General features: G+C 39.1%; 1 protein-coding gene across 4 annotated transcripts in view; it reads right to left on the reverse strand.

Moving 5' to 3' along the window:
* The window catches only part of SEMA5A (semaphorin 5A), a 527,169-nt gene that overhangs the window by 291,643 nt on the left and 213,701 nt on the right, over window positions 1-21,825 (reverse strand). For all 4 annotated transcript variants that reach the window (XM_007191632.2, XM_057540979.1, XM_057540980.1 and 1 more), the window contains exon 4: window positions 796-895. In XM_007191632.2, coding sequence (XP_007191694.2) covers window positions 796-895 — 100 coding nt within the window. The remainder of the gene's footprint in view (window positions 1-795; window positions 896-21,825) is intronic.

A 21,825-nucleotide genomic window follows, 5' to 3' on the forward strand; every position in this document is an offset into this window, starting at 1 on the left:
TTACATCATTTTTCCTAAGAGATGAATATAAAATGTTTTTAAAACATCATCCTCAAAACACACTGGCAGGATAGGTGATTTGAAGGCCGGGATTACACATGTTTTCTAAGGAAGTCATGGTAAATACGAGGGATGCAACACAAGATCTGTTCTGATTGGGTTCCAGTGGCCTCACCTTCAAACTAGAAGGTCAGGCATTGACCTGGAGACAGGAGCACGTGCTCCTTAAGAGAAGTAAATAATAACAACACCCTTGAATTCTCAATTGACTGGTAACTATCATAATGGGGGTCACAAAGAAAGGTAGTGATGGGTGTTGGAATGGGTATCAAGGTCTCCTGATGTCTAGAATTGTGCTGAAGAGTATACTGACAAATAAGAACATGGCTTTTGGAGTCAAACTGTCTGGGTCTGAAACCTGGGTCCATCTTTGATTAAACATAATAAGTGTGTCCCCGGGGTAATATATTTATCCACCTTCTGTCTCAATTTCCTCATCTCTAAAATAGGGATGGTGACAATACCTATCTCTCAGGTTTCATAGGTGGAAAAAATGAATGAATTCATGTTAGAACTTCTCCTGGCACTCGGGAAACACCCAATAAACTCTGGCTATAAAGAGCAGCAGTCATCTTATTAGTTGTAGCACACTTCATGACACTCGTACGGAATTTCATTCTTAGATGAAACATTACTTAGCACTCGTCAACTATAGCAGAGAAGCTCATGTGTAACTGCAGAGATGTCAAATGAAGTCCGAAAATACCTGCGGAGGCAAAATGTAAGCTCTCTCACCTTGCTCCTACAAGAAGTTCTTTCTGTCCTGGGTCAAATGTTAACTGCGAGAAATCCACAGCATTCTTCGCTCTGAACTCCTGCAACCAGGGGCCAATTTCTAAAGAGGAAAAATAAATAAAAAGATAAAAATGAATGTTTTTTTCCCCCCCTCTGGGGACCACAGACAATGCACATCAAGTAGCAAACATTGCATTTCAGAGGATTGGAAGGTCCCCCCAGGTGATCATTTAGGGGCCACTGGAGGTTTCTGTCAGGGTGTCACATAATCCACACTGAGAATGTGTAAAACATAGAGGACAGCCACCCAATAAAAAGGGAGCAAAGCATCAATGCTTGGTTGTGATTTACAAGCTAGATGTGCATTTTCCCTTTGCCTCTGGACTGGGCAGAAAATAACACAGCATTCACACGATTCATTAGAGGAATACTGAATGCAAACAAGACCATTTCCTGTGCAGCTTGATGGGAAGGAGCCAAAGATGTGGAAAAATCACAAAAGCCACAGGAGCACCATTTGCCTTCTTTCAAAGTGGATATTCCATTTCCCTGTCCTTTAGATTTCTATTTGGGCCCCAAGATTAGACTAGTTAAACACACTCAGTCCTTTCTAGGTGAGAAATTCACAGTAAATTCTAGGCCTCATTTGCATTTTTTTTCTAAGGGAAATCAGAAAATAGCCACTCTTTAGAGACAGGTTTTTTATAAGCACTGTTAACTCCTATTAAATGACCTCCAGCCTAGAGTCCGATTATTACAACATGATAGTATTTGAAGAGGGATAGAACTCAGCCATATTAGCCATTTTTGCAACTTTCATTAGCTCATTTCTGACCCAGAAAAAATCTTCAGTGAGTTGTCTGCCATTTGTGCTGAACCTTATCATTATCCTTGACAACTAACCATGTGATCTGATTGTCTTTTTCCTTGAGTTTAATATTCTGAGTGATATCACACTGAGTAAACAGGTGCATGACAACTGGCAAATCGACACAGTTATTGGTTTGGGGAAAAAGTGTATAGCACAGAAATAATCTCATCCACAAAAACAGATGCTAAAAAAGATCTAATATGGAAATATGCCCATGTCTTAACACATGTCCTGTAGAAAGGCCTTTGTTGACGTAAATGAGGTAGATTATTTCCAAGCAATAGCTTTGTGTAACAAATATGGCTTTCCTCCACTATCAGTTATTGGGGGAAAAAACTGACATGAACTGAAAGTTCTATTCTGCTTAAAGGAAACCAGTGTTGAGTTATATAAAGATCTGTATTTGGTTTTTGAAATTTTCATGGTATCTTGATGGTTTTTAGTATTTTATATAAAATTCTTCATTTTATAGGCAAGTCAATTTTTTTAAAAATCCTTATTTATTGCAAAATAAGTACAAAGGTCCTGGAGCTATAAAAAGATGTTAATAAATGATCTGTTCCAGGATTTTTTAATTCAGTTAGGGAAGGAGCACAAATATCTTCTTTAAACACAGTATCTATAGATACAAGATCTTTACAGGTATTTGTAAGGTTACAGGAAGTATTCATACATAGAAAGGAGAGATGACTGAGGGGCTTAGGGACCAGGAAAAGAGAGATCAGACCAGAGAGTCACAGAAGAGATGTATCCTGAGGAAGCAAGAGTGCCATGTGGGAGATATGGTGCCCCCTGTGGCTGTAACTGGTATTGTTCATATTCACTCCTAAGGGGCCCCTGATCAGTTTCTCTGCGCTTGGGCGAGAATACTAAGGCTCTTATGTCTGCATTGCTCACTGCAGTGCCTGCAGCTCAAGGTACAGTACCCTGAATGTATAGGCAATACTAAATGTGTGGAATGAAAAAGTAAGAAAAAGCTAGGGTCTGTCCATTTTTTTTTAATTGCTTAAAAAATTATTTTTCTTAATAATTATTTTTTATTTCTTATTTTAATAACTTTATTTTATTTTATCTTCTTCTTTCTTTCTTTCTTTCTTTTTTTTTCTCCCTTTTATTCTGAGCCGTGTGGAGGACAGGCTCTTGGTGCTCCAGCCAGGCGTCAGGGCTGTGCCACTGAGGTGGGAGAGCCAACTTCAGAACACTGGTCCACAAGAGACCTCCCAGCTCCACGTAATACCAAACGGCAAAAATCTCCCAGAGATCTCCATCTCAACATCAAGACCCAGCTTCACTCAACGACCAGCAAGCTACAGTGCTGGACACCCTATGCCAAACAACTAGCTAGACAGGAGCACAACCCCATCCATTAGCAGAGAGGCTGCCTAAAATCAAAATAAGGCCACAGACACCCCAAAACACACCACCTGATGTGGACCTGCCCACCAGAAAGACAAGATCCAGCCTCATCCACCAGAACACAGGCACTAGTCCCCTCCACCAGGAAGCCTACACAACCCACTGAACAAACCTTAGCCACTGGGGACAGACACCAAAAACAACGGGAACTACGAACATGCAGCCTGCAAAAAGGAGACCCCAAACACAGTAAGTTAAGCAAAATGAGAGAACAGAGAAACACACAGCACATGAATGAGCAAGGCATAAACCCACCAAACCTAACAAATGAAGACGAAATAGGCAGTCTACCTGAAAAAGAATTCAGAATAATGATAGTAAAGATGATCCAAAATCTTGGAAATAAAATGGAGAAAATACAAGAAAAGTTTAACAAAGACCTAGAAGAACTAAAGAGCAAACAAACAGTGATGAACTACACAATAAATGAAATTAAAAATTCTCTACAGGGGATCAATAACAGAATAACTGAGGCAGAAGAACGGATAAGTGTCCTGGAAGATAAAATAGTGGAAATAACTACTGCAGAGCAGAATAAAGAAAAAAGAATGAAAAGAATTGAAGACAGTCTCAGAGACCTCTGGGACAACATTAAAGACACCAACATTCGAATTATAGGCGTCACAGAAGAAGAAGAGAAAAAGAAAGGGACTGAGAAAATATTTGAAGATTACAGTTGAAAACTTCCCTAATATGGGAAAGAAAATAGTCAATGAAGTCCAGGAAGCACAGAGAATCCCATACAAGATAAATCGAAGGAGAAACACACCAAGACACATATTAATCAAACTATACAAAAATTAAATACAAAGAAAAAATATTAAAAGCAGCAAGGGAAAAACAACAAATAATACATAGGGGGATCCCCATAAGGTTAACAACTGATCTTTCAGCAGAAACTCTGCAAGCCAGAAGGGAGTGGCAGGACATAGTTAAAGTGATGAAGAAGAAAAACCTACAACCAAGATTACTCTACCCAGCAAGGATCTCATTCAGATTTGACGGAGAAATTAAAAGCTTTACAGACAAACAAAAGCTAAGAGAATTCAGCACCAGCAAACCAGCTTTACAACAAATGCTAAAGGAACTTCTCTAGGCAGGAAACACAAGTGAAGGAAAAGACCTACAATAATAAACCCAAAACAATTAAGAAAATGGTAATAGGAACATACATATTGATAATTATCTTAAATGTAAATGGATTAAATGCTCCCACCAAAAGACATAGACTGGCTGAATGGATACAAAAACAAGACCCATATATATGCTGTCTACAAGAGACCCACTTCAGACCTAGAGACACATACAGACGGAAAGTGAGGGGATGGAAAAAGATATTCCATGCAAATGGAAATCAAAAAAAAGCTGGAGTAGCAATTCTCATATCAGACAAAATAGACTTTAAAACAAAGACTATTCCAAGAGACAAAGAAGGACACTACATAATGATCAAGGATCAATCCAAGAAGAAGATATAACAATTGTAAATATTTATGCACACAACATAGGTACACCTCAATACATAAGGCGAATACTAACAGCCATAAAAGAGGAAATCGACAATAACACAATCATATTAGGGGACTTTAACACTGCGCTTTCACCAATGGACAGATCATCCAAAGTGAAAATAAATAAGGAAACACAAGCTTTAAATGATACATTAAACAAGATGGACTTAACTGATATTTATAGGACATTCCATCCAAAAACAACAGAATACACATTCTTCTCAAGTGCTCATGGAACATTCTCCAGGATAGATCATATCTTGGGTCACAAATCAAGCCTTGGTCAATGTAAGAAAATTGAAATCGTATCAAGTATCTTTTCTGACCACAATGCTATGAGACTAGATATCAACTACAGGAAACAATCTGTAAGAAATACAAAAACATGGTGGCTAAACAACACACTACTTAATAACCAAGAGATCACTGAAGAAATCAAAGAGGAAATCAAAAAATACCTAGAAACAAATGACAATGAAAACACAATGACCCTAAACCTATGGGATGCAGCAAAAGCAGTTCAAAGAGGGAAGTTTATAGCAATACAATCCTACCTTAAGAAACAAGAAACATCTCAAATAAACAACTTAACCTTACACCTAAAGCAATTAGAGAAAGAAGAACAAAAAAAAACCCAACGTTAGCAGAAGGAAAGAAATCATAAAAATCAGATCAGAAATAAATGAAAAAGAAATGAAGGAACTGATAGCAAAGATCAGTAAAACTAAAAGCTGGTTCTTTGAGAAGATAAACAAAATTGATCAACCATTAGCCAGAATTATCAAGGAAAAAAGGGAAAAGACTCAAATCAATAGAATTAGAAATGAAAAGGGAGAAGTAACAACTGACACTGCAGAAATACAAACGATCATGAGAGATTACCACAAGCAACTATATGCCAATAAAATGGACAACCTGGAAGAAATGGACACATTCTTAGAAATGCACAACCTTCTGAGACTGAACCAGGAAGAAATAGAAAATATGAAAAGACCAATACAAGCACTGAAATTGAAACTGTGATTTAAAATCTTCCAACAAACAAAAGTCCAGGACCAGATGGCTTCACAGGTGAATTCTATCAAACATTTAGAGAAGAGCTAACACCCATCCTTCTCAATCTCTTCCAAAATACAGCAGAGGGAGCAACACTCCCAAACTCATTCTAAGAGACCATCATCACTCTGATACCAAAACCAGACAAAGATGTCACAAAGAAAGAAAACTACAGGCCAATATCACTGACGAACACTGATGCAAAAATCCTCAACAGAATACTAGCAAACAGAAACCAACAGCACATTAAAAGGATCATACACTATGATCAAGTGGGGTTTATTCCAGGAATGCAAGGATTCTTCAATATATGCAAATCAATCAACGTGCTACACCATATTAACAAATTGAAGGAGAAAAACAATATGATCATCTCAATAGATGCAGAGAGAGCTTTTGACAAAATTTAACACCCATTTATGATAACCACCCCCCCCAGAGAGTAGGCATAGAGGCAACTTTCCTCAACATAATAAAGGCCATATATGACAAACCCACAGCCAACATTGTCCTCAATGGTGAAAAACTGAAACCATTTCCAATAAGATCAGGAACAAGACAAGGTTGCCCACTCTCACCACTATTACGCAACACAGATTTGGAAGTCCTACCCACAGCAATCACAGAAGAAAAAGAAATAAAAGGAATCCAAATTGGAAAAGAAGAAGTAAAGCTGTCACTGTTTGCAGATGACATGATACTATACATAGAGAATCCTAAAGATGCTACGAGAAAACTACTAAAGCTAATCAATGAATTTGGTAAAGTAGCAGGATACAAAATTAATGCACAGAAATCTCTTGCATTCCTATACACTAATCATGAAAAATCTGAAAGTGAAATTAAGAAAACACTCCCATTTACCACTGCAACAAAAAGAATAAAATATCTAGGAATAAACCTACCTAAGGAGACAAAAGACCTGTATGCAGAAAATTATAAGACACTGATGAAAGAAATTAAAGATGATACAAATAGATGGAGAGATATACCATGTTCTTGGATTGGAAGAATCAACATTGTGAAAATGACTATACTACCCAAAGCAATCTACAGATTCAATGCAATCCTTATCAAACTACCACTGGCATTTTTCACAGAAATACAACAAAAAATTTCACAACTTGTATGGAAATACAAAAGACCCCAAATAGCCAAAGCAATCTTGAGAAAGAAAAACGGAGCTGGAGGAATCAGCCTCCTTGACTTCAGACTCTACTACAAAGCTACAGTAATCAAGACAGTATGGTACTGGCACAAACACAGAAATATAGATCAATGGAACAGGATAGAGAGCCCAGAGATAAAGCCACGCACATATGGTCACCTTATCTTTGATAAAGGAGGCAAGAATATACAGTGGAGAAAAGACAGCCTCTTCAATAAGTGGTGCTGGGAAAACTGGACAGCTACATGTAAAAGAATGAAATTAGAACACTCCCTAACACCATACACAAAAATAAACTCAAAATGGATTAAAGACCTAAATGTAAGGCCAGACACCATCAAACTCTTAGCGGAAAACATAGGCAGAACACTCTATGACATAAATCACAGCAAGATCCTTCTTGACCCAGCTCTTAGAGAAATGGAAATAAAAACAAAAATAAACAAATGGGACCTAATGAAACTTAAAAGCTTTTGCACAGCAAAGGAAACCATAAACAAGATGAAAAGACAACCCTTAGAATGGGAGAAAATATTTGCAAATGAAGCAACTGACAAAGGATTAATCTCCAAAACATACAAGCAGCTCATGAAGCTCAATATCAAAAAAAACAAACAACCCAATCCAAAAATGGTCAGAAGACCTAAATAGACATTTCTCCAAAGAAGATACACAGATTGCCAACAAACACATGAAAGAATGCTCAACATCATTAATCATTAGACAAATGCAAATCAAAACTACAATGAGATATCATCTCACACCGGTCAGAATGGCCATCATCAAAAAATCTACAAACAATAAATGCTGGAGAGGGTGTGGAGAAAAGAGAACCCTCTTGCACTGTTGGTCAGAATGTAAATTGATACAGCCACTATGGAGAACAGTATGGAGGTTCCTTAAAAAACTACAAATAGAACTACCACATGACTCAGCAATCCCACTACTGGGCACATACCCAGGGAAAACCATAATTCAAAAAGAGTCATGTACCAAAATGTTCATTGCAGCTCTATTTACAATAGCCAGGATATGGAAGCAACCTAAGTGTCCATCAACAGATGAATGGATAAAGAAGATGTGGCACATATATACAATGGAATATTACTCAGCCATAAAAAGGAATGAAACTGAGTTATTTGTAGTGTGGTGGATGGACCTAGAGACTGTCACACAGAGTGAAGTAAGTCAGAAAGAGAAAAACAAATACCATATGCTAACACATAGATATGGAATCTAAAAAGAAAAAAGAGTAAAAGGAAAAAAAGAAATGGTCAGAAGAACCTAGGGGCAAGACAGGAATAAAGATGCAGACCTACTAGAGAATGGACTTGAGGATACAGTGAGGGGGAATGGTAAGCTGGGACAAAGTGAGAGAGCGTCATGGACATATATACACTACCAAACGTAACATAGATAGCTAGTGGGAAGCAGCCGCATAGCACAGGGAGGTCAGCTCGCTGCTTTGTGACCAGCTAGAGGGGTGGGATAGGGAGGGTGGGAGGGAGGGAGATGCAAGGGGGAAGCGATATGGGGACATATGTATATGTATAACTGATTCACTTTGTTATAAAGCAGAAACTAACACACCATTGTAAAGCAATTATACTCCAATAAAGATGTTAAAAAAAAATTGAAAGAAAAGAGGGAAAAAAGGAGAGGAGAGAAAAGCAAAGCAATGGCAACTCAAAGAAATATTGGGAAAGGTATATTGAAATATAACTGTAAAAAATTTACCTACAGGTTACCTCCTAGAGTAATGGAAATAAAAACAAAAATAAACAAATGGGACCTAATTAAATGTAAAAGCTTTTGCAGAGCAAAGGAAACTAAAAACAAGATGAAACAACCTTCAGAATGGGAGAAGATATTTGCAAATGAATCAATGGACAAAGTATTAATGTCCAAAATATATTAACAGCTCATACAGCTCAATATTAAAAAAAACAAACCACCCAATCCAAAAATGGGCAGAAGACCTAAATAGACATTTCTCCAAAGAAGACATACAGATGACCAAGAGGCACAGGAAAAGCTGCTCAACCTCACTCATTATTAGAGAAATGCAATCAAAACTACAGTGGGGTATCACCTCACACCTGTTAGAATGGGCATCATCAGAAAATCTACAAACAACAAATGCTGGAGAGGGTGTGGAGAAAAGGGAACACCCTTGCACTGTTGGTGGGAATGTAAATTGATATAGCCACTATGGAGAACAGTATGGAGGTTCCTTAAAAAACTAAAAATAGAACTACCATATGACCCAGCAATCCCACTACTGGGCATGTACCCAGAGAAAACCATAATTCAAAAAGACACATGCACCCCAACGTTCATTGCAGCACTATTTACAATAGCCAGGTCATGGAAGCAACCTAAATGCCCATCGACAGATGAATGGATAAAGAAGTTGTGGTATATATATACAATGGAATACTACTCAGCCATAAAAAGCAACAAAATCAGATCATTTGTAGAGACGTGGATGGACTTAGAGACTGTCATACAGAGTGAAGTAAGTCAGAAAGAGAAAAACAAATATCGTATATTAATGCATATATATGGAATCTAGAAAAATGGTACAGATGAACCAGTTTGCAAGGCAGGAATAGAGACACAGATGTAGAGAACTAACGTATGGACACCAAGGGGGGAAAGCAGCGGGTGGTGGGCAGTGGGATTGGGAGATGGGGATTGACATGTAGACACTAATATGTATAAAATAGATAACTAATAAGAACCTGCTGTATAAAAAATAATAATAAAATAAAATTAAAAAAAAAAATTTACTTACAGGTTAAATAGTCTGGACTTGACCTCATCTGTGATAGCAAGGCTCTGAAAAGTTTGCAAGCAAGCACTCGACACATTAAAGCAAATATCTTAGAAATACAAATGAGCCATTGATAGGCAGGAAAGAGGAGGGAATGGAGGCAAGAATATTAGCTTTAAAAACTAAAAACGATACAATTTAGGTAATGGGTATGAAAATGCAAAGAAGATGTGATGGGAGAGTCCAGTTGGCCTGATAACTAATTGGAGAAGAGGCCAAAGGGAACAAGTTAAAGAAAACAAAACAGTTTTGAGATTCAATGAAGACGAGAATAATGATGACCGAGACATAGAGGTCAGGGGTAAGGCTGGTTTTAGAGAAAGCTAATGGCTTCGGGGGCGACCAGGCAGAATGTTACCTATGAAAAATTTCCAGTGACATGTTGACTCCAAAGTCAGTCATCGCTAAGCATCCCTAAGACCTAGAAGTGTCAATCGAGTTGTTTTAGTTCAAGAGGCTCATCCGACAGATTGGAAACCCATGACCAGGGAGCCCTGCCCGAACTACAGTCCTGAGTGCACTTCTAGGGCTCCAGCCCCCCCAAACTCACAGCTGCCAGAGCTGGGCACATGTCATATTCAAGGCATTGAGGCGGTCTAGGTTGTGTGAGGGAAGAAAAGAAGGCCAAGGGCTGACCCTTCTATTCCAGAGTGGAAATGTGAGCCGCATAAGGGGAGAGAAGACTGAAAAGGCAGGGGAAGAACAGTTAACGCTTCTCCCATGCATCCGTCTTTCTTTTTATTGAGAAGAATTGCAAGAGAGTGATCAAAAGGAACCAGGATGAAGAGACATATTTCAGGTTTTGGTTCCTATACTGAGCAACAGGAAAGTGACTACACTACTTCCTAAAGTAACTTCAAGTAATAAAAGGAGCCACATAAAGAGGGGAAAATGAGTTCACATCATAGAGTTCTGTCAATATTGCTCAATTTTCCTTATTTAAATTTCTAATGAGCTCCCCCATGAAAACTGTATATTTTTATGGTTAACAGTAGATCAAAGTTGGTCAATCTGCATATTCTCTTCTTTTCTTATTTCCTTGTGTGTCCTCCTCCAGAGGGTCGGAATATCTCATGATATTTGCATAATGCACAATCTTCTACGTTACTGGTTACCATGAGGGCCTTGATGGAAAGTTCCTGCATCAATCCATCTCTCTAACTGAAAATATGCCTGCATCATTACATACTCTTCCGACTTCCTGTATAAGATCAGAATCACAGAGTTCCATTCTCTTTTTGAAGACCAGTCCCTCCAACTTTTCTTCAATCCCATCTCTTCCTTCCTCTTTAATCCCGTCCCTAAATTACCTCTTTTTTCCTCTATCATCTCCAATGTTACCAAGTCCCCTCCCCTCTGCCTGTAAGAATATGCATACTCCCGGCATTTAAGAAAAAACCTTTTAAAACACATTTTTATTACACTCTTTTGTTATTACAGATTCAAACAGCCAAACAATATATGTAATAAACTCCCAAGCGCAGTATGTTAAAGAGAGCTCAGTTGGTTTTACATGTAAGTTTTGCCAACTCCTTAAGGAACATATAATCCCAGTTTTATATAAATTATTTCAGAGATTAGACAAAAGGGTAAAGCTTCTCTTCTCTCTGCAGTTTTGAAGCTATTATAATCTTCATAATCTTGATACCAAAGCTGGACAGGATATTATGAAGAAAGGGAAATCCTGGGCAACCCTCATTTAAGAACAGGGCTGAACACATTCCTAAGGAAATACCCAGATTAGCATATGACACACAGTGATATGCACACACACAGGTACACACACACACACTATTTCATATGGGATAGGATTTATCCCAGAGACACAGGGATGGCTCGACAAGTGTGACATCAGAAAAGCTACCAGTAGAATTCCCCACTGCAATAACAGATTTCCATAGTAGCATGAAGAATTCATCAATGCTGCTTTCTAAGGACTCAGAAAATGAACAGGTATGGATGCATAAGTAGAGCTAGGAGAGAACAGAGTCAAGTAAGGCAGGAGAGGAGAGAGCACCAGGGCAGGTGGTGGTGAACAAGCCCACCAGATGCCGAAGAAAGGTCAGGATGGATAGGAGAGTAGGGTGGGCACACAGCACATGGGGAGCTGGGAAGACACAATTTTCAGTAACCCTGACTTTCTTAATACGTCTAATTACCCCCAAATAATGAGTTTACCTTTCCCCCCCATCCCTCTCTTCTGATCTTGCTGAAAGAACCATATGATGAAATGGAACTTAAATATGGCAGCCAATATGACCACTGTTTGAAAGTCAAGTAGTGACATAAAAGCCTATAAATTCAAATTGAATAATTTATAGATAATTTTTAATATTTGATATTAATCATCCTAGCTAATCCATTCATTACACAAACATGGTTGTTGAAATATGGCCTGTGCCGATGACTTTCTATTGCAAGGTTAGCTGTTATGATTCACATTTGCCTTCTCTTACTACCATATAGGCACCCACGTGATTGCTTTATAAACAGTCTAGCAAAGGTGTACCGATTCAATTTTTAAAAGAGCTCAGTGTTACAGCTTCAAGAAATAATGACTTTAATGAACATATATCTATTACTAAATCTGGTCTAAATAATTGGCATATATAAATTAGAGACTAGTTTAACAGATTCAAGTTCATCTCTCCCCACCCACCAAAAAAGAAGAGAAAAAGGAAAAGGAGTAAAAGTTACTATTTAAAAAAAAAAAAGCAAAAACTCTAAAGCTGTCCAAGTTAGTGATGGTGGTATGTTAAGAAAGCCTTTTAAAGCCTGATAAGTAAGAATCACAGTAAGATTCTGGTGTTGAAGTCCAAAAGTCAGAAGTTCAGAAGTCCTGTCTGAAATTCTTCAAGGGATTATAGTAGATTTCAGCCCCAAAGCCTCACATGGTTGTTGAGTGGCAGATCAATTGCAAAACACATCATCAGGGAGGGAATAAGTAAATTCACAAACATTTATGCTTGGGGAAAAGTATATCAGAATAACTGATGTCTCTTATTCACGCTTTTTTTATTATCTATATTTTCAGTGTTTACTTGGTTTCGGGAACTATATTAGATATTTTTACATGTTAACAACTTCTTATTTCATTTAATGTTCATAATCCTATGAGGCTAGACCTGTACTTTTTGTTGTACAAATAAAATTTTTTTAATAAAAAGCCCTGAGATTTTGACAAGTTAAATATCTTGCCAAATGCAGCAAAGTGGGAAGCAGTTTCATTGGAATTTAAACCCAGGATAGGACTAAGGCAATATTTCCATAAGGTCCAAATTAAAAATCAACTTTCCAAGGCATGTATAAAGTACATTAATCCTTAGCACCTAGTAATATATCAGCATGGATTAATTTAGTGAAAACGGTGGTCGCCACCCACCAAAAGAGAGAAGAATTGGAAAGGAGGGAATTGGTGGTAGTTTTCCAATTAGGGACAGGAATGGTCCAGCCCAGGCTGTCTACCGGTCAGGGCACAGTTTGAAGAAAGAAGGTCCCAGAGGAAAGCAGAAAGAAGCCAGGGCCCGCCACAGGTGACAAGGCATCCAGAGGAAGAAGATGGCAAAAGTGCAAAATGTAACTCCTTCACCATTTTTTTCCAAGACAAGTCCTGGTTACATGGGCTAACTTAGAAATATGCAAATATGCTATGCCTTACTTTAGTTTTGTAGAAAGATTGGAAAATATCAGGCCTATTTTGTTTCTCCAAATGTATCGACCTCAATTATTTTAACGATAACTCCTACCCAGGACTTAGTAGAATGAAAGTAATTACAGTAGGACATGATATTAATTATCCTGCAATCCACCCTCCTTATTTTATAGTTGATAAAACTCAGGGCAAAGAAGTTACATGACCCCAGAGTCACAGGTCAGTGAGTGGCAAAGTGGAAAACCTCAAGTCCTGTGACTTCTTTACCAATATATATTCTTCTCCATCACAGCGGGAGGACACCCAAGTGGAAAACCATGGACTGGTCTCTGTCAGACTTATCTGAGCACATAAAACTTTCCAAATTGTAGCATCTTAAGGGCCCAAAATATCTATATCTATATTTAGGTATATATTTCTATATTCAAACATATATTGGTAGATCCATGTGTATTTACATATGTTTATTAACACATATATAAATACATAGATATGTAAATATGTATATACTTACATATATATCTAGATACAGATATATAGTTGTACATATTTATATCCAGATACAGGCATTAATATGTTCATATATACACATATGTGTGTATACATATGTATTTATATAAGTATATGTGGAGAGATATAAATACATACACACACACATATATCTTACACACTGAAGACTTCAGTAAAGAGGAAAATAATGGTCTCAAAAACTTGCTACAGGAAACGATCAAAATGTTCCATTGATGTGAACTTTTCTTTAAAATAAAACAAAAATATTCAATAATAACCTGTTAGATAAATTAAAATATTTTTATATCAGTAAAAGCGAAATAATACAACTACCAAAAAAGCATAAAGTATCTTTTATTTACACTTTTATTTGCAAACATGACACATAAAACACAGCATTTAAAAATGCTAACAGTGTTTTGCCAGATCCTTTTTGTTTTTAGCTGCATATCTGCTCACCATGAGTCTAGCGTTTTATCAAGTCTCTTCATACGTTTCTTTGCAATGACATATAATAATCCATTTCTCACAGGTTCACTATAAGAAAAATCCACAAACTGCAAGTTGTACAAAATATTTGTGCTCTGGAATTGGGTTCTTCTAAAATTTACTGCTTCACCTTGGACAGCCTGCCTGGGTGGATTTCTAAGAAACCAAAAAGTTATGATAGTTCATTTTTCTTGAAGTGCTCCTGATTTGGGTGTTCTTAACTCAAACGCAATTTAAAAACCACAAGTCTCAAATTAGGCTATGCTTTACAGCCTGGAATCCATGGTATAATAGGTATTCACAACATACATAGACATTAAATAATAACCACAAATCAGTTAAATTATAGGAAAGAATGCATATATTATTCTAGGAAGGGCAAAAGCAGAGAGCCTGTATCGGGGGTAGCTGTTAGATAAGACTGGCCAGGGGCAGGCTGAGGGCATGCTTCACCCTGAGAAGGACTTCTTGTGTGACTTTTGGATATAGAATTTCTCAAAGTTAGATAATTGCAGGATAACACAGAACTAAATAAATGCATTTCATACTTATCCTGGGTATGTATTTTAAGAAAAATCTTAGGAAACAAAATTTCAGTGGGATCAACTACCATTTCATAACGAAATGAAATGTACTCCCTTTCCGAATGAAGTGTAGGATTTGTGATTTCCACTGTTTCCCCAACTTTTCATCCGTTTGCATGATTTTCTGGCCATATCAGAAACACTTATTCATTCTCAGGATCTAAATGTAAGTGTTAGGTGAGAACCAGGCTTCTCTGGTCCCCCAAATTCTGAGTTGTACAACGGTTACCGGAGACACACCTGGCAAGGTATAAAGAGAAGCTTCTGGAAAGTTGTTAGTGAGTTGGGTTCAAAATCCACCTGGCAGGGGGCGTTGCCTTCTCTTTTGTTTATAACTTTTAAGATAGTGGAAACCTGTCTCATTAAACCATCTAGAGCACTTATTGCTGGTGACTGCAGGATAAGAACCAAGCTAATCAGTGGAAGGTTTTTACTGCTGGATAGCTCACACAAGAAGCAATTTCTATTCATCCATCCATCAAGGAAGATTTTTTCTTTTTTTTTAGTTAAAAGATTATGCAAATTCATATGTAAACTAGGCAAGACCCTCAAATTCCTGGCCTGTGGCTGGCTTCGTCCTCCAGGTTGGGAAGTTGGTGCCTGGGCTGTCCTGCCCTGAACTCTGCTTGGCTTATAAGCACCCTGCGTCACCCACAGGAAACTTTCCTGGTGCAGGTCTTAATTTTGCCTTGTGACCTGAAGCATATGACTGTGGGCTATAAAATCTAATTGCAAAATCTTAATGTTGTGCCAGAGGACATTAAAAAGTAATTTCCTTCACATTTACAACTTCAGAATTACAAATGATGTTAATATGACAAAAAGTATAAAAATGAGCGATTCCTATTCAACAGGCACTTAGATTATTCCAAGAGTCAGCCGTGTGCTTGTGTGTAAGCAGTCATGACCAGAAGTCTGAGAGGCACAAGTAAAGCCATTTGCCACTGGGTAATGACAGGGATGGCAGGAGACAGTTTCAGGAATTTCTTAGAACCTTAGGGTATTTGGTTTTAAAATGTTCTTACACTTTGTTCTGCCACATACTCAGGAATCGCCAGACTTTGGCTTTAATAAATCATTTGTTGAAGCTAACATCTCTTTCTGACAATTCATGCTCAGTTTCTTCTCTGTCTCCTTGCTAGTGGAAACAGCATATGTTCTCATCTAAGACTCTACCGCCACAGACCTCAGGAGTCAGGGGAAGAAGGAAGCCTCCACCACTCAAGAGACAAGCCAGGGTTGTCCCAGGAAGTCTCCTCATTTGAAGACATTTGAAAAAGTCCCCACGTGGTGTCTGCACAAGTATTGATTCTATCTGTACATCAGAACTAGAATGATTTCCAAAAGAGACCCGGATTTTTCCAGGAGCTTTAGGGTTAAGCATTAAGACAATATATACCAAGAATATTCTTAGATAGTTTATGTAGTCAACTAATATTTCTTGAGTACCAAGCTACATGGAAGAACCCACCGTAGGTACTGGCTAGGATACAAAGTTACATAAGACAGACCTCTGCCCTCGAGACACTTATAATTTAGTTTAAAAAGTGAGATATATACACAAGAGAGTTAAGCCAAAGAAGAGAAATGCTTGCTAGTCCCAAGGAAAGTGTGGTGATAAATGTTCCAAGGCAGCACTGTCCAATGAAAATATATTGTTACCTACACATGTGAATTTTTCCAGTAGCAACATTGAAAAATGTTGATTTTCAACAATACAGTTTATTTAACCCATATAGCCACGATATTATTTCAACATGTTATCAAAATAAAAATTTTGGAGACATTTTCATTGCATGTGTATGTCCTAAGTCTCTGAAAGCCAGTGTGTATTCTGCACTACCTACCGTGCACCTCAGTTTGAACTAACACATTTCAACTGCTCAGTAGCCAAACATGGCTAGTGGCTACTCATGAGACAGCACATATCCAAGGTATTAGGAAAAGGGCCTCCTTGGTAATATAGAGGCATGATTCTGTTACAGCCATTACTGAAAAGGAAATTAACTCTGGGTCTTCTCAGAACCAACTGCCAGCACCAGTTGCCTTATTTTTTTTTAACAAACAATAAAACAGGAAAATAATAGAACAATAGTATGTGTTGGGAAGAATATGTAAATTAATTCCCAGGAAGCAGCCCGAAGAGTACCTAAAGCATGGGAGGGTCTCAAGAAATACCAGTTCCCAACCTCACCACCGGGGGCAGTAAAGGGTGGTTTTCACCCATCTCACAATTTTACCACGAGGGTGGCTCTATTAAATCTTTTGACAACATCCTGCGGACGAGGCCACATATCTGACATCAGTTTTGCCTCCTCTTAGAACTATATTCACTTTCATGTATTGGGGCTGGCCAAAAAGTTTGTTCGGGTTTTTCTGTATGATGTTATGGAAAAACTCAAACAAACTTTTTGGCCAACCTAATAAATCACATTCTATCAATACCTACTCAGGGTGTAAGACCCCTGCCAAATTTAGAAAGGCATGAAGAACCATTCAAAACCAACTGAAAAAGTAACACCCTCTGTCAGAAAGCTATTAATCCAGTGAGAGGTTGTCCAGAAACGGGTTGACTCAGCAGGTCTGGAGCATTCAAACCCTGTACTTTCCGAATAAAGTCTGATCCTTTACCAGCTCCTGGGAGATAATCTCTAAGACCTTGGCATATCCTGCCTGATAAGAGTGATTCTATGTACCCGGGAGCCCTGATTAATGGTGGAGACCTTTGACCGCGGTGTATCAGTCTGAGCTCCATAGGGACAGGAGTCTAAATAACTAAGGTCAGCCACATGGGTGTTCCACGCCTACTGACTGAGTCAAAAAATAAATAAAAAATACCCTGGACCCTAAAGCTCAAGTGAGATTCCCTGGTTGGCACTATTCCATACATTTTGTCACGCATCTTGCTAAGAGAATTGAGTGCTGTCCAGATGATTCCACTGGGAGACAACAAATAGCAAATTGCACCTGCTTTCTCCTGGACTTTGCTCTATGTGCCTTGTACCTTTGCTAATTTTAATCTGTATCCCTTTTTTGTAACAAACCATAACAATGAGTATAACAGCTTTGCTGAGTTCTGTGAATCTTTCTAGTGAAATCATTGAAACTGAGAGTAGTTTGGGGGACCCCTAACTCAGAGGTTATCCCCCTTGTGATGATAATCACAGTAAATAAAATAATAAGACCCATATAAATATTCCTGGGAGGTATTCAAATACAGACATGTGGGTTTAGGTGAGTCAGAAATACACAGAAATCACTCTCTCCCTATATCACAGGATTATTTAACCTGCTTTTCTAAGAAGAGATACTAGTTCCCTTGAACAGCTAAGACTCTCGTAGGTAGCCTGTCTACAGCTTTTCCAAAGGGGCAATTCTTTCCTAGGATCAAGCTCACCAAATTCTTTTTGTGAGTTGTAATCCATCTATGGCTGGAAAACAGGTAAATGTTATTCATAATATTATTAATACATTTCACTGTGATTTTCTTCACATATTTTACAGCCCCTGTCCTGTTTTTTGTTTTGCTTTCTTTTTGTTTTCCAATCCACTACAATAAATTCTCTGCTTAGGAATTTTTACCTTGGATTCTTCCACAGAAACCAACAAGATAACAATAGATTAACAAAAATGAGCAGACATTCCATTAGAGTATTCATTGTTCTATTCAATAATTAACACTGATATTCAATGAAGAAAGAAAGCCAAAATGCAACTGCTTTGGAGAGGTCTTTTAGGAGGGTTGGAAAAAAGAAAGTCAGATTCCAAGGCATGAGGGTCCCAGTCCTCTCGTGCAATTCACACACACATTTGAAGGCACATTCTTAGTTTATGATGTACCTGTGAACTTCCACCGACAGCCTTTGGAAGGCCATCCAATCTCAGGTGGCAAGGCTGCACTCTGCGTGCCCTGGCCTCCTCTGCCGGCAAGGTTCCACGGGCCACGGCCAACTGCCTCTGCTGGCCGCCAGCCCCTCTCAAACCCCCCTGCCCTTCACTTCTCTTCTGTTTTTCCCCAACAAACCCCCGCTAGCTGCACCACAATCAGCTCTTCACTGAACTCATTCCCACTTCCCCACTTTGCTAACCCGATTCCACCTTTTCTGAACGACCTTCCTTCCTGCTCTCTAACAAATACAATAGGCTGGGAGCCACTTAAGACTAGGGTGCAAGTTTATTAATATCTGTGTTTAGGATGTACTATAATAGGCCTCAAAGGAATATGCACTTGAAAATGACAATGAACGTTGAATAATATAATGCTGAACATTTCAAGGCCCAGTGCAGTCCCAGAATCTACCTGCATCCTTCTTTAATAACCCTCACTAGCCATTCTCTATCCCTTCTGGCCCACCCGATATCACCTGTATAATACCTCTTGGTTGTTGATTATGTTTCGGTGGCACTTATGAACTATGCCATTCTTTTAACTGTTTTATATGTGAACAAGTTCATATACAAATAATGTTGTATATTTATCTTTAAAAGCCATTTTTACTATTTGGTAAAGTTGTTGATATCTAGGCTCTAGAACAGGGACCAGTAAATGACGGTCCATGGGCCACCCTGGACCCATTGCCTGTTTTGTAAATAAGTTTTTCTGGAACAGAGCATTCTTTTATGTATATTCTAGGGCTGCAATTGGGCTACACTGGCAAAGTTGAATACAGATTGTCTGACTTCCAAGGTCTAAGATATTTACTATCTGCCCTTTTATAGCAACAAAAATGTATTCCAGCCTCTGCCCTAGAAGATCATAAACTAAGAAGAGCTCAATAAATATGTACTACAGATAATTAAACATAGTACGTATAATTCTTTAGTAACAGACACAAAAAATAATACACAACCTTTAAGTAAGAAGGAACCTCTAGACACATCTACTCAAATGCCCCATTTTAAGGATGAGAAATCTGGAGTAATCAATCACCCTACATGATTTGCTCTGTAACACTTAGCATCCATAATTAATAGCATTTCCAGAATATTTTATTCCATTAGTTTCATTTGTCCTTTAATATCTTTCAACTAAAGCAAAAAAAGGCACACAGAAAATCATTATTCTCCTCATGGACAAAAGTTGAGTGTTCCCTGCACAGAATCATTTTGAAACACCAGTTAATTACTATACTTCCATTTCCTCCCCCCAAAATAAATAAGCCTTCTGAAATTCCTAGCATGGCCTATCAGCTGATGTTATCTATGGTTCCAGAAAACTTATGCATCTCCCTCCCAGGCTTACTTTGGGACCAGTAGCACCAAGTCAAACACTCAAGATGTTAGACTGAAAAAAAATGTGTTTTAGGTTCGAAACAAAAGCTGACATCTATGGGGTTTTTTTCCCAGCAGAGGTGGATTTCTGCCTGACCCAGCATCCCCCAGAGAGCTCTGCACTCCATGCCTTCAAATCACCAACCTCCACAAAAATGAGTTCACAAGTGGTGCACAGTCAGAGGAGACTAGGGAGGAAAAATGCTCTCTTTCCTTTTGTTTTGTCCACTCTGGGCTTATTTTGGTGACGCTGTGGTTGTGTTCACTTCCGGTATTAACCTGACAGGGACCATACGGCTGATTGTGTTAAGAGCTGCTCTCATTCCCAGCAGGCAACCAAGCCCTGTGTGGACAAGCCAGGAGCTGGACTTCTAAACTCCTTGGAGAGAGCTGTGAATTCAGTGTCACAGTCACATTTCCTATCTTGTTTTAATTTCTTCTTCACAAGTTCACACTCTCATTCCCTGATGTACCTCAAATGATTTCAGAGACCCTTCCTGCTCTGTGCCCAATGTTCACGGCGTTCCTCATGGTCAACTTTGATGACTGCTCGATCCCATTCATGTGTCCTCCCTGGACCACCCACTACCAGGCATGTGGTGGCTTTCATCTGACAGACACGTAGCAACTCTGCGTCTGGCCCTGTTCTAGGAAACAGAGACCCGGTGGGATAACAGACAGAGAAGGTTCTTCCTCTCATTAGACGCATATACTAGTGAGGAGGACAGAATCAGGTACATAACTAGTAAGCGCCATGACGTAACTTGAAAGGATGACTTTTTAGGATGTGGCTTGGAGCTCCATTACGCAGAGTACAGAGAAGACCGCTCTGCCGAGGGGACACTTAAGCTGAGACCTGAGTGACAAAAACAGTCACACAGAGACCTGGCAGAAGGGCACTCCAGGAGAGGGACCTGTCTGGGGAGAGGCCCCGAGGTGGGCATGAGCCAGGGTCAGCGGGCAACACAAACGAGGCGCGTGTCCTGAGAGCTGAGGCCAGGAGAGGCCAGAGGGAGGCAGGGCCAGCTCAGGTAGCGACTTGCAGGTGAAGGTGAAAAGTTCAGACTGAATCCTACAGGAGTGACTGGAAAATTCTTGCTGTAAAGGGCCAGAGAGCATTCTAGGCTTTGCAGGCCATGTGGTCTCAGTCATGACTACTCAACTCCACTGCTGTCACTGCAAGCAAATACAAATGAGAGGGTGTAGCTAGGCTCTAATACAACAATATTCACATCGCTGGAGGTGGGCCAGACCTGGCAATGCGTTGCAGTTTTCCCCAACCCCTGTCCTATGGCACAAGGAAGCCAAGGTGTGAGGGAAGCGGGTGAGGATAGAGGGAGAAGCATGAGCTACTTTGCATTTTTTAATTTCTTTATTAAAAAAAATTTTTTTTGGCCACAGCACGAGGAATCTTAGTTCCCCAACCAGGGATCGAACCCACACCCCCTGCAGTGAACGCGTAGGAAGTGAGGAGACTTAACCACTGGACCGCCAGGGAAGTCCCAGCTTTGCACTTCTTAAAGCACCTATGGTTACAGCGTGGAGAAGGACCCCAGGGGACTTAGAATGCAGGAAGGGGGCTATACCTCAGCAGTACAGGGGAGCCTGAGGGAAGGGGTGAATGTAGGAGGGGTTTTGAACTAGCTGATTGGGGAAAGATGGAAAT

Source organism: Balaenoptera acutorostrata, chromosome 2 (assembly GCF_949987535.1).
Source record: "Balaenoptera acutorostrata chromosome 2, mBalAcu1.1, whole genome shotgun sequence".
Classification (NCBI taxonomy): Eukaryota; Metazoa; Chordata; class Mammalia; order Artiodactyla; family Balaenopteridae; genus Balaenoptera; species Balaenoptera acutorostrata.